General features: G+C 45.7%; 1 protein-coding gene across 1 annotated transcript in view; it reads right to left on the bottom strand.

Moving 5' to 3' along the window:
• Positions 1 to 13,730: 13,730 nt before the first annotated feature.
• Positions 13,731 to 14,388, bottom strand: part of LOC134466164 (potassium/sodium hyperpolarization-activated cyclic nucleotide-gated channel 2-like) — a 96,438-nt gene continuing 95,780 nt past the window's right edge. The window contains exon 23 of the mRNA XM_063220060.1: positions 13,731 to 13,760. Within this exon, the coding sequence (XP_063076130.1) occupies positions 13,731 to 13,760 (30 nt within the window). The remainder of the gene's footprint in view (positions 13,761 to 14,388) is intronic.

Below are 14,388 nucleotides of genomic sequence, written 5' to 3'. Positions count from 1 at the left end.
TTCGTACCCGTAACTGGCGATCCGGCCAGGGGGGAGGGTGAGGAGACGGAGGGTCGCGCCGAGCCGGGAGGACTGGGGCCTTTATGGGCACCTGGGGGGGGAGAAATAATCATAACAATAATAATAATATGAGGAGGAGAATAATATGAGAAGGAGAATAATACGAGAAGGAGAATAATACGAGAAGGAGAATAATATGAGAAGGAGAATAATATGAGAAGGAGAATAATACGAGAAGGAGAATAATACGAGAAGGAGAATAATATGAGAAGGAGAATAATACGAGAAGGAGAATAATACGAGAAGGAGAATAATATGAGAAGGAGAATAATATGAGAAGGAGAGTAATATGAGAAGGAGAATAATATGAGAAGGAGAATAATATGAGAAGGAGAATAATATGAGAAGGAGAATAATATGAGAAGGAGAGTAATATGAGAAGGAGAGTAATATGAGAAGGAGAATAATATGAGAAGGAGAATAATATGAGAAGGAGAATAATATGAGAAGGAGAATAATATGAGAAGGAGAATAATATGAGAAGGAGAGTAATATGAGAAGGAGAGTAATAAGAGCCGGGAGGGCTGGGGCCTTTATGGGCATCTGGAGTGCGTTACAATATGCGACCTTGCCTCCTCCACTTGCCTCCTCCACTTGCCTCCTCCACTTGCTTCTCTCCTCGTACCAGGAAGTAATATGTCATGATGACATCACTGACAACAGCATTATATTTCAATATCTTGCAAAAGCTCAATTGTAGAGTCTTTTTCTCATTTGCAATTGGGATGGTGAATGAAAAACAGTCCCTCAAAAGTTGTTGTGGCTAGGCTGACAGCTGGGAAACTTTATCGTTTTCTCCACGGAGGACGGGTCAGGAGGCGGGACGAGGAGACAAGCGCAAGTGGAGGAGGCAAGGTTGCATATTGTAACGCACTCATGGAAGGGTAGAAATAATCATAACGATAATAATATGAGAAGGAGAATAATATGAGAAGGAGAATAATATGAGCCGGGAGGACTGGGGCCTTTATGGGCATCTGGAGGAGGAGACATAATTAGGGGTGGGTAAAATAATCGATTCAATCGATAATCGATCGATATCATTTCAAATTTACATAATCGATTCACAGCGCACAAAATCGATTTTTTGGTTCTTTTTCTTTTTGTTCTTTTTGTTTAATTCAGGTCTATGGAAAATACCCAGTAGGTATTAGTCAATTAGGCCTAGGCCTACTTATTACAAATTAGCAATCTATTAACACTGTCAAGCCACAGCCCTTTGACATTTTTATATAAACATAGGCAACAGCATCTTTTGGGGGAAATCCTGGCATCAAGAAGGGAACGGATTGAATTGATTCGTAATGAATCGAATCGAATCGAATTGAATCGTGATTAATCGATTCAAAGCCCTAAGAATCGAAATCGAATCGATACTGGAACATGGCTGCCGTACCCAGCCCTAGAAATTATCATAACAATAATATGAGTGGAGGTGCAAAAACGCACACCAGAAAAGGAGGTGCTGGCAACCAGTAAAACACTTGCAGGAGGAGAGAAGTGCCGCACACTCCCGAGTTGCATAAATAAGCTTTCAATGACAAAGTTTCGGCCTGTCGGCCTTCCTCAGGTCAGAAATAAATAATCATAACGATAATAATATGAGAAGGATAATAATATGAGTGGAGGTACAAAAAAAGCACACCAGAAAAGGAGGTGCTGGCAACCAGTGAAACACTTGTCCGTGGGTGGGCATGCAAGCCCAAAAGTTTTTTAATGACAACGTTACGGCCTGTCGGCCTTCCTCAGGTCATAAATAAGTTTTCAGAGACGTTGTCATTAAAAACGTAATTATGCAAGTCGGGAGTGTGCGGCACTTCTCTCCTCTTGCATATAATAATGATAATAAGTCATAACGATAACGAGACTGTAATTAGTTTCCCAGCATGACAATATGTAATTGCCTTGAAGTGTTCTACAGCAGAGTTCTAGAATCCTATTCTATCCTATTGTACAGTTAGCACACTGCTCAGTCATTCTAGTGTCTTATTTTTCAAACTGCAAAACTATACAAAACTATAGAGAGTTGCCAAATGAAATTTGCACCAGAGTCGGATTCCAGACCTCTGTTTCAAGAAAGTTTGTACGTAGGTGAACGTGTTCCGATTTTACTACTGTCTAAAGTGTGTGACATCATCAGCCTGAACATTTCACCATTATTTTGTATGGGCACCAAAAGCCACACAAAATCAAAAATAAAGACAAATAAACGACATGAGGTACGGACACAAAATGCATGTTTTAACATCTCCAAGCCGGTTATAAGATGCGGCTATTGAACTACAAAAATGGCTGCCAACTTACGTAGAAGTGCCTGTTATTATTATCATTATTATTTGTAGTCTTTTCTCCTGTTGGAACCCATTCTAATATGCAGCTATTGAACTACAAAAATGGCCGCCAACTTACGTAGTAGTGCCTGTTGACCGGTGTCCATCTGCTGCTGCTGTTGTTGCTGTTGCTGTTGTTGAGGTATGCTGGGCTGCGAAGTCGACAACGCTCGGACGTTAGAACCTGTGAAAGTAATCGATCAATCAACCCATTGAACCACAATGAAGAGGCCACTTGTGTGGTTCAATTGCCATGTTATGTGATGGATTTCAATGCAGAAGAGGCCATTTTCTTCAATAGCCACGTCTTATGCCGCATTCCCCAGGGGGTAAGAGCTTCCCAATATGCAACTAGGAGACAGGTACCTCCCACTTGAAAGAGTTATAACCAGCAAGTCAAACTTAAACTGTTGCTATGACTGTGCACTGTCATTTGCTGTGTTGACGTCACAATTTCGAAGTCGGGGTACCGGTACTTCAATTTGGCCCCAGCTCACGACTTGAACGTTCCGCTTAAACAGGCGTTCCAATGCATTTCAGCAAGTAGGAGGTCACAAATATCTCATCTCCCACCATTGGGCAAGGCGCCATTATAGTGGGTTTGGAATACTCATGAACAGCGTGACGTTTTCCATGTGCGTTACGCCCATTTGTGGGGGAAAACAACCCATGCAAGTCAATTGGTGATGTTAAGGTTTAATAAACAAAAAATACGGACCTGTAGACTAGCGTTGTTCACGCGCCACATGCCGAAAACGTGTTGTATTGCCGGCTGTTCAAATTATAGAGCCAAACAGCCGTGAGTGAAGCATGAACTGTGTTCATTTAGACAAGCCGATGTAGCATGTAAGTTGATGAGACATTCGGTTTGTTTTCACCCATAAAGGGGCGTAACGCACATTCACGAGCAAAGTACCCGGATGGCCGTTCATGAGTATGAGAGAAATGGCTAACTGAAGAGATTGTTGGCGTCCATTTTAGGTCAATATCTGTGTCTTATAATGTGTTTGAATGGGAGAAAAGACTTTCATTATAAAACACTGCTATTGCACTACAAAACAATTAAGACAAACCACCAAATCGGCCTCTTTGGCTAGCCTAATGTGTAGTCTTTTCTCCCATTGACACCCATTAAAAACACTGCTATTGAACTACAAAAAAAGGCCTCTGTTAGAGCCATGATAGTATTTTGCATATTTAGGAATGTAATTTAGATTATTAGAATTCATACATGTAGATGTTTGCGATTTATAATGTATTTACTTAATGCAAGGAATGTTTATTGTAAGTTTGGAGTTATTTAAACCGTCATGTAGAATTGGGACTAGAAGACGCAGCCTCAGAACTGAAGGAACGCTGGGAGGAGCCAGATGAACTTGTGGAGCACGGATGTATATACTTTTTCGACCGTGCTTGCTGTGTAATTAAGAAACAAGGACATTGTATTAGAGAACCCTTTTTTGTTAAACCCTTTTAAATAGCTTAAGTTTTTTTTGTTTATGAAGAACCCAGCTTGCTGGCGTCATTCTTTTCAAAAGTGCTTCTTGAGTTCGGAACAACACAGATATTGGGTCTGCGGCCATAACAGCCTCTTTGGGTAGCCTAGTGTGCAGTCGAAGAATCTTCTATTTAGACCAAGCCCACTCTATTCCTGGGTCCATGTGACGTCAGGGGAACACCCCTTTAGGAAAACCTCGACTAGGAGACTTTGGAGACTTCAGGTTGACGACAAATGGAAGTCCTTTAGCGCTGTAGATGCCAGTAACTTGTGCAAGCTGCCACCAAACACCACAGAATGAGAAGAAGAAGGAGGGGACAACAAGCTCCTTAGCAGACCAAACTTGAGAAGAAGAAGGAGGGGACAACAAGCCCCTTAGCAGACCAAACTTGAGCACGCTTCACAACAAGCCCCTTAGCAGACCAAACTTGAGCACGCTTCTTTGCATTGGGTGGGCGGAGTTTGAATGATCTTTCTCTAATAGAAGATTCTTTGGTGTAGTCTTTTCTCTCATTGAAACCCATTATAAAACACTGCTATTGAACAGCAAAAATGGCCTCCTCAGGTAGCCCAATAATAACGGGGACCTACCTAGAGCGGGCTGCTGGAGCGCATGTGGAGCTTTGTGAGCAATTGTGATGCTGCTACGCTGCTGCTGCTGCTGCTGCTGCTGATTGGCTGGATGGCCTGGGTGGGCGGGGCTTCCTGCACCTGGGGCTCCTCCTCCAACAATCACCTGCTTGAGAGAGAGAGAGAAAGAGAGAGAGAGTGAGAGAGTCATGTGTAACAAAGGGTATGCGGACACTCCGTTTCCAGTTTTGGAACTACAAAGTGCCCCTTTAATCCATCAAGACACAGCGTAGTTGTAGTGCATTACCAAAGACCAGGGCTCTACATTAACACCAGCCATCTGGCTAAACGCAGGTGAAATTGTAGTTTGGCTAGTTGAAAAGAACAACTAACTAGCCACTTTGACCCATTAAGTGTGTGTTTGTTTAGCTAGTAAGATTGGCATGTACTAGCCATTTTGGCTGGTGATGAAAAAAGTTAATTTAGAGCCCTGCTAAAGACCCGGTAACACTTTACTTTACGGATCGCTAATAAGGTGTTAATTTCATAGTAATTTCTCTGTAATTTCAGTCTAATTTTATGGTAATAACTGCTTGTTATTAGTAATAACAGCAAAATAACCATATGGTTTCCGGTGCAATTACACTATAATTTCTCATTAATAACAGCAAAAATAACCATACAGTTTCCAGTGCAATTATGCTGTAGTTTCTAGTTAATAGTAGGCTAATGGAAACAGCTACTGTGTCATCATAGTAGTTAGGTGGTAGGTATGCCAGTAACTAAACGGTATCAGCCGAAGTAGTTTCATACTAATTAGGCTACATCAGGGCCGTAATGTGCAATATTTCCTCTTCCTATGCTATTGCATAGAAACGACCACCCAAGCATCCTTGTATTATTTCTGCTTAATTACCTTGTAAACAATTGAGTAGTTATATGGAAATAAGATAGAATCAGGGCCGTAAAATGCATTATCACCTATTCCACTCAATTTTATGGAAAGTACATATTTTTTTGGTCTTAACCCTATCCAGACTGGGGGGGGGCTAAAAGTGCCCGCACCAACTTTGATGTCGTATAATTCCTTAACGACTTAAGATATGACTACGAAACTTTGTGACTTTTCCTAACATTTAGTTGGCTACAGTTAGGTACCGAAAGATTAGGTTTATCATTTTTGCCGTTGCCATGGCAACGGTTTTCTGACAGGTATGTCTGACCAAAAATCACTTTACCATATCTATGACGCCATATATTTTCATATTTTTTTGTTATTTCCATTAGCTTCAGACAACTTTGTGAGCATGTAAGTGGTTTGAAGCACAAAATCATTAAAATTTAAGTGCATTACCTAAATTTGTTGGAAAATCCATTATGGCGAAATTTTGGGCATAATAAGATAATGATGTCATAATGACGTCATAATACCAGATAATTACACAAAAATTATGTCATTCATAGATGTCCATATGTAGATCATCTTCCCCAAGTTTCGTAGTCATACGGTATTCCGTTCATGAGATATGAGGGGGGGGTCAAAAGAGCCCCCCCCCAGGCCCAGGAATGCCAAAAAAGCCCAGTCTGAATAGGGTTAAAATGTCTTATTTCTTATTTCCACTCAATTACTTAGTTATTATCATTTTTAATACAATATAGACTAGCCTACTATGAAGTGATTCAAGTACACAGACAAACACATTGTGTGCAAAACTTTATTTATTTTTCCAATCAGTTATGAGATTCATGTTCACTGATGTGAAGTTGTCAATCTGCCACCATCCAGAGGAAGTCCTGTGAACACTAACAAACAGAGAAGTCAACTGCAAGACCGGTTTCACCACGTTTAGTTTTTTATGTTATCAATTCACCATCGCTAAATTTGCTTCTGAAATGCAGTACCATGTTAAATGCACGTTGTAAATCTTCCTCAGGCTGACAACATAGCTGATTTACAAAGGCAAACTCTAGCTAGCACCTAGCTTCAGTCATTGAAAACATGGTGGGCAGAGCTAGCTAGTGGTTTCCATTGTAAAGGTACTTCTGTATGCCGTTTCATTTCCAGAACAAACATAAACCTAACACTAACTCAAAAAACATGTTTGCATAAGGCTAAAGTAATTCGACGATTGAAGGTGGATGAAATCAACATCAAGACCATTTTAGCTCACCTTGAAAGTTACCCTGGTTGCTGCCTGCGTGCGAAAGTGTAACAGAGTTAGAAATGTAGTTGGTGAATTTCACTATAAATATTTGGTTCTTCTTATCATACGAGTTGCAGCCACCTGGTGGTGTATTCTTGCAGCTGCAGTAGGTCAGGTCTTTGCACACGAACTATGCTTCCTCCAGCCAGAAAGAGTTTACTTCGCTGGAGGTAAGTTCAGTGGTATAATGCTTCGTGTGTTCATCCATAAATGCAATATTATACATGTGTGCATACTAAGGTTTGCAATCAAAAATGTTGTTGAGAGTAGTACTGCTACATGATTATGAGATCGCAAATGATTTTGCATTAATATTGAAAAGGTATTTTGAAATGATAATTTCTGACCACGCTATGAACCTGCTAGTCAGTTCGCTGCTAGTCTGAACCACGCATTCTTTGTTATCCGTGGTCAGTAAGCTAACTGTATCTTTATCCTTTTGTGTACAGATATGAATGTACAACCGCAGCTGCATGATGTTGTTCGCATTTAATGTTTCACCAGGTAGGCTTTGTTTTGCTACTCGATGTCGTTCTCGTAATGTGTATTTACTCACCAATGGAATACTGTAATGGAATGTCCCGTTTAATGAGGGAATGTTATGGTAGAATGTTGTCCATGATAATATGTATGTAAAAGACAATGGCTCCATGTCTCGTGCTGACAATTCACTATACGATCACATACAGCAGAAAGAGTTTACTTCGCTGGAGATATGAATGTACAACCGCAGCTGCATGATGTTGTTCGCATTTAATGTTTCACCAGAATAAATGCGAGTTGGAGCCAACCTTTGTCGCCTTTCCTTGCCTTCGACCTGCCGCCGAATGCGGTCTGTTACACTGGTGCCGTGACGCCGCGAGACAGATCAGCTTGATGCAGATCCTTCCGAGGTGGTGCGTGGACTTCGTGGAGCACGGGATTGTCTGCCTGTGCGATCATTCCGGTCGAGGTTAGGTAGTGGGACTACAGTCGCTCCATTTACTGTCACCTGTTCTGCTTTCTGAGCATAATATTTTTGTTGTTTTGATGATTTGACTTGCACTTTTTTGCATTTATTTTTATTTGCCATCTCTTTTTTTTCTACTTATCTTGAAGACTGCTACTTATGATGGATAATATGAGTGATCCCAATGTTGAGTCAGAATTTAAATGCTTTCCTCTTGGGAGAGGTATGGGTGCAGTGAGTGGACATCCACATGTGGGCCGGGTGGCCGGGATGGATATGGGTGCTTCGCCTGTGTTGCCTGCTGGGAATAGGGATTCGGGGCTGGGTACGTACCTGGTGGGATCGCCTTTAGAGCAGAGGTCGCAGGGTGGGCCACACCATTCGACACCCAGCGGTGGTGATGTGACATTGCACCAGCTTTCTGATATGATAGCACAACTGGGCTCGCAGATAGGGGAATCTATTGCAGCTAAACTTACATCCAGTGGTGCTACGGGTGGGGTTGGCCTCACAAACACTGAGCGTACGGATGACACGCCACATTCTTCACACAATGCTACTGACACACAGGGTGGGGGCACACCTGTTAATGTAGTTGTGCGTACTGATAAGGAACCCATCATTTTCAGGGGTGATGGCACTGACAAATACACAGTCACTGAATGGATAGACCTGATGAAATCCTACTTAAAGAAACAGCAATGTGATGTCACTTCTCAGATAGAGGTTGTAATGGGGAGGTTGATGGGGAAAGCCAGAGATGTAGTCAAAATTGGCCTTAGAAGTAATCCCCCCGCTAATACATCGCCTGATGTTGTATACAGCATACTGACACAGTATTTTAGTCACACATCTTCATGCCTGCCCCTCCAAGACTTCTACTCTACTCTGCCCAGTCTGAGAGAGAGAGCCCTGTTGATTACTGGATCCGGCTCAATAAAGCGGCGGACGTCGCTGAAGAGGGCCTGAAGCGTCAGAGCAGACCCGCTGGGGATATGGGTGGAGAGATATCCAAAATGTTTGTGAAGCACTGCCCTGATTCAGAGTTTGCCTCTGTGTTCAAATGCAAGCAGATACATGAATGGACACCAGCGGAGATACAAGAGAGGGTCGATGAATACCAGAGGGAGCGGGTGTCTTCAGTGAAAGTGAATGTGCCAAAGACTAATGTGCCACCACTGACTTGCCATGAGGTACACACAGAGATTCACAATGCCTGTGATACAGACATATGCAGTGCTAACCCTCTCTCCCCCCCAGCTCTCTCTCTTGTGGGGGTGTCATCTCTCTCTCCCTCGTCTGCCTTGTATCAGGACCAGCAGCTGTCACTCTCTCCAGGGCCCCAGGCTCACCTGTCATATACGCCCTTGGCCCAACTGCAGCCACCCCAGACCCTCTCCTCATTGCCACAGTATCAGCGACCTCCCTTGCCCTCTGCATTGCCGGCCACACCACTGCAGAGTCGACAGCCTGACAGCACTGTTATGCTCACAGAGATGATGACTATGCTCAGGGAGCTGCTGGACAAAACACAGTCTGGAGATCGGAGGCCTGCTCCAAGCCGTGGTGGTGGTGGTGGGCGAGTACGTAACCGGAGTCAGCCTGCAATGAACTGTCGTGTCTGCAATGATGTAAGCCACACTACTGAGTCCCGTCGCCTCTGCTTCACATGCTTCAGACCTGACCATACACAACGCACATGCCCCACTAGGCGCTCAGCCCACAGCAACGTACAGGGAAACTAAATGACCTGTGCGTCGAGGGGGGCCGTATGGGTCATGAAGATAACTCCCATGTTAATGATGCTGCTGTTTTATACAAAAATGTTCAAACTTCAAGTGATTCAGAGACTGTCATCATCCAGAATACACAAAAGATCAGGGGCAGTGATAGCCTATTTTACACTCCTGTGTTAGTCTCAGACAAAGTAACCCTTCGTGCTATGATGGACAGTGGCTCTATGGCCTGCTCGCTAAGTACTGAGGCACAAAAGAAACTTGTCAGTTCTGGGGCTGTTGACATGAGCTGTGTGGAAGCGACTGAGGTGGTCTTCGTCGGATGTGGTGGCGTGCGTGTGAAACCTGAGTCCGTGGTGAATCTCAAGATGGTCGTGTATGGATGTGGAGTGTCAGTGCCCGCCTTCGTTGTGGAGAATCAACAGGATGACTTGATCATAGGGTCCAATGTTCTCAGACATTTAATTCGTCGGTTCAAGAATGACACCAGTTACTGGAAGGCCGTGTCATCATCTGCTTCAGGTGATCCAGAACGTGAACAGTTCCTCTCTCTTCTCGCTGGCCTGGAACGCTGGTCTTGTGGTGAGGTGCCAGACAAGGTCGGCACAGTGAGGTGCAACAGAGCGGTCACACTGCCGGCTGGCGGTGAATTCCTTGTGTGGGGCACTCTCCCAAAAAATGTCAGGATATCTCCTGGCTGCACTGTCATGACCGAGCCAACGTCCTCTCGCTCTGCTCCCAGGGGTGTTATGGTTGCCAGAGTCATAACACCTCTGTGGGGTGACAGATGGGTGCCCCTCAAGATCCTGAACACCTCAGATGGTCCTGTCACGCTACGGAGGAATGCAAAGCTCGCTGATGTTCACACCTGTCTAGCGCTGGAGGACATGGAGGTTCCAGAGCTTAAGTCTATGCACCAGGCCACAGCTGTTGGACCTAATGAAGCGTCACCTGGGATGGCGAGCGTGGAGACTGTACGGGAGAGACTGGAATGTATTGGCCTGGGCAACCTGGACATTGAGTCGTGTGATGTGTCTACAGAATGGCGTATGAAGCTGGCTGATCTTGTTATGAAGTATGAAGATGTGTTCTCCCGCCATCATCTGGACTGTGGTGAGGCCAAGGAGTTTGTGCACCGTATTCGCCTTACTGACGACAGGCCGTTCCGCCTTCCCTACCGCCGTGTGCCTCCAGCTGAATACCAAAAGCTCCGCCAGGTCCTCAACGAGATGGAGGAAAAGGAAATAATAAGAAAGTCTGCAAGTGAGTTTGCCTCGCCTCTTGTCCTTGTGTGGAAGAAAAACGGTGACCTGCGGGTGTGCACAGACTTCAGATGGCTCAACAAACGAACATTGAAAGATGCGCACCCCCTTCCACATCAGGCTGATTGCTTGGCCGCCCTCGGTGGTAATGCATTCTTCAGTACAATGGATCTCACCTCTGGCTTTTACAATATGCCGTTACATGAAGAAGACCGTAAATACTCTGCGTTCACGACACCCATGGGCCTGTATGAGTATAACCGGCTTCCTCAGGGCCTCTGTAACAGCCCCGCCAGTTTCATGAGGATGATGACCAGCATATTTGGTGACCAGAACTTTCTTAGCCTGCTTTGCTATTTGGACGACTTACTGGTCTTTGCCCCGACTGAGGCACTGGCTCTTGAGAGGCTGGAGCTGGTGTTCAGTCGTCTCCGCCTGCACAACTTGAAGCTGGCCCCAAAGAAGTGCTGGCTGCTCAGGAGATCTGTAAAGTTTCTGGGGCACATCATTGATGAGTCCGGTGTGTCTACTGACCCTGCAAAAGTGGAGGCGGTGAGCAAAATGACTGCTGCAGACTTGATGGAGCCTGACAAAGCTACTCCGTCTCAGTCCCGTGTCAGATCTTTTTTGGGCATGGTGAACTACTACCAGCACTTTGTTCACAATTACTCAACCATAGCAAAGCCCCTTTTTGATCTCCTGGCTGGCCAGAAACAGAAGCGGAAGGGCAGACCATGCATGAGGCGCAAGGCGCCATCCAGGAAGTTGACACCAAAGGACTGGACACCAGATCACCAACAGGCTTTTGAGGACCTGAAAACAGCCTTGGTGACTTCTGTTGTCTTGGCACACCCAGACTTCTCACGCCCCTTTGTGTTGTCCACTGATGCTTCGCTGGATGGCCTAGGAGCTGTGCTTGGCCAAGTACAAGAAGGTGACAGTGTGGCACGGCCAGTGGCTTTTGCCAGTAAGTCTCTCTCACGAGCCCAAAGGAAGTACCCCGCTCATCGCCTCGAATTTCTTGCATTGAAGTGGTCCATATGTGAAAAGTTCAGCCATTGGCTGAAGGGGCATACATTCACTGTTTGGACTGATAATAACCCCCTGACACACATTATGACCAAACCACGTCTTGATGCCTGCGAGCAGCGGTGGGTGGCGAAGTTGGCCGCTTACACGTTTGATATCAAATACATCCCTGGCCCAAAGAACACGGTAGCTGATGCACTGAGTCGTCCACCGTTTGCGGGTCCAGCTGTGGGTCAAAAGCTACTGCACCACCGCTACAGTGAACTTGTCTCAAGGGCAGTGCCTGTCTCCTCTGATTCTGTCCAAGAGGCCTTCAGGCAATCGAATGTCACACAAACAAACTTTGGCAGTGTTGGAGAGGCAGAGTCTTGTGCGTCTGAGCATACCAGAATACAGCCACTTTCCAGGGAGGAGGTCTCAGCCATCCTTGAGACACATGGGAGTCTATGGGAGTCCAGTGCCAGAGTGCGAGCCGTAAATGCCCTTCAGCAACTCCCACAGCTGGTTCCACCCGATGAAGACCCCCTGCCTGCATTCTCAGAGAGAGAGCTGCGTGAGGGACAGTTGAGCGATCCCGTCCTGTCCAGGGTGTTGTACTTTGTGGAGCGCGGCCGACGCCCTTCCAGGAGAGAGAAGGCTCTGGAGTCTGTCATGGTGATCAGATACTTGAAGCACTGGGAGAAACTGACCACTCGTAATGGTGTGCTCTATAGAGTGTCCAAGGACCAAAAGTCGCACAGGAAGAGATTTCAGTTTGTTGTTCCAGAATCATTCTTCCCTGAGGTGCTGAAAGGCATTCACGACAATGCTGGTCATCAGGGGCAGTTCAGGAGCGTCAGCCTAGCTCGCCAAAGATTCTTCTGGCCCCATATAGACCAGGATGTGAAAGAGTACGCCCGCAAGTGCCCAAGGTGCGTCATCAGCAAGTCAGCTGATCCTGATGGAAGAGCGCCCCTCGAGAGTATAAAGACCTCTTCACCACTAGAAATAGTGTGCATTGACTTTTGGTCAGCCGAGGACTCGAACAATAAGTCTGTCGATGTGCTAGTAGTCACAGACCACTTCACCAGGCTAGCACAGGCCTTTCCATGTCGAGATCAGTCAGCCAAACAAGTGGCAAAGCAACTCTGGGAAAAGTACTTCTGCATCTTTGGATTTCCAGAGAGAATCCACTCCGACCAAGGCGCCTCATTCGAGAGCCAACTGATCAGTGAACTACTGAAGGTGGCCGGTGTGAGAAAGTCTCGTACCACGCCATACCACCCGATGGGCAATGGTAGCGTGGAGCGCTTCAACAGGACATTGGGCAACATGATACGTGCACTCTCGCCTGAGGCTAAGCAGAATTGGCCAAGACACCTTCAGACTCTCACCTTCATGTATAACTGTACAGTGCATGAGACCACAGGCTATGCCCCCTTTTTCCTCATGTATGGTAGAGTTCCGCGCCTGCCTGTTGATATCCTTTTCAAGAATGTTCTGTGTGATCCAGAAATCAGCAGTTACGATCACTATGTCGTGTCCCTGACCAAAGATCTTCAAGAGGCCATGGCTATCGCTCAGGAACATGTCAATAAGGAGCAATATCGTCAGGCTGAGCTTTACAATCGACGAGCAAAAGGGAAGCAGATTGCTGTTGGTGACAGAGTGCTGGTGTCAAACAAACGAGAGAGAGGGAAACGGAAGACGGCTGACCGATGGGAGTCCACGATTTACACGGTCATAGACATCAACCCCGCCACACACACCTATCAGATTCAGGCTCCCGAGACAGGAGCAGTGAGAGTTGTGCACCGCAACCTACTGATGCCTGTAAACTTCTTGCCAATTGAAATGGATAGCACCTCTAGTTGCACTTTCGTGTCATCCAGTGGGGCGGATTCCAGTGAAGCAGAAGGAGTGAGGTCCATGGCGGGAGACAACGCTGCTAGTATCAGGACTCAAGAGTGGGTTGACACCCTGACCACAGTGGATGTGGATGACCGTCCAGGTGACTGCCCTCCTGCAGAAGCCCCACCTGAGGATGTTCTGAGTATGAGTGAGTCTGGGCATATAGGCAACGTACATACAGACACACACACGGAACGGAGTTTCACACACGGTTCCTTACACGGCTCTCCAACTGAAACAGGGGACACACGCACACACACTGGAGTCCACACTGATGACACCTGTAGCGTGCTCCCCACCTCTCTTGGGTCTAGCACCGTACACACAGTTAGGACTCGGGTAGGACGAGTAGTGAAGCCAGTTAACCGTCTGTTATATCAGATGTCCAAGCAGGATGTAGTTAGTGATGTCAGTCAACTTCTTGAAAGCTTCTCTCAGTCCATGTTTCAGTTTTTGCACTAACATTACACCACACAGACACCCACATCTTCCTTTTATGTGGCATCCCAGTGATTTTGGGTTAGCGGGAGCGGTACTGAATTATTGATTGTATGTGCGTAAGCATGGTCTGTGTGGGGTGTAGACGGCACCCTGCCTCTGGAGGTCGATAATGAGACCTCATCCTTTAATGGATACTTGTTAGTCAGATATGTGACCATGTGGTTTTTTTTTTTTTTCCCTCTTCTCTCTACTGACGTTAATATTTTAGCGAAATTCAGTGGGGGTGGGTGTAACAGAGTTAGAAATGTAGTTGGTGAATTTCACTATAAATATTTGGTTCTTCTTATCATACGAGTTGCAGCCACCTGGTGGTGTATTCTTGCAGCTGCAGTAGGTCAGGTCTTTGCACACGAACTATG

The sequence above is a fragment of the Engraulis encrasicolus genome, chromosome 16 (genome assembly GCF_034702125.1).
Source record: "Engraulis encrasicolus isolate BLACKSEA-1 chromosome 16, IST_EnEncr_1.0, whole genome shotgun sequence".
NCBI lineage: Eukaryota > Metazoa > Chordata > Actinopteri > Clupeiformes > Engraulidae > Engraulis > Engraulis encrasicolus.
This window is presented reverse-complemented; position numbering and strand designations above follow the sequence as displayed.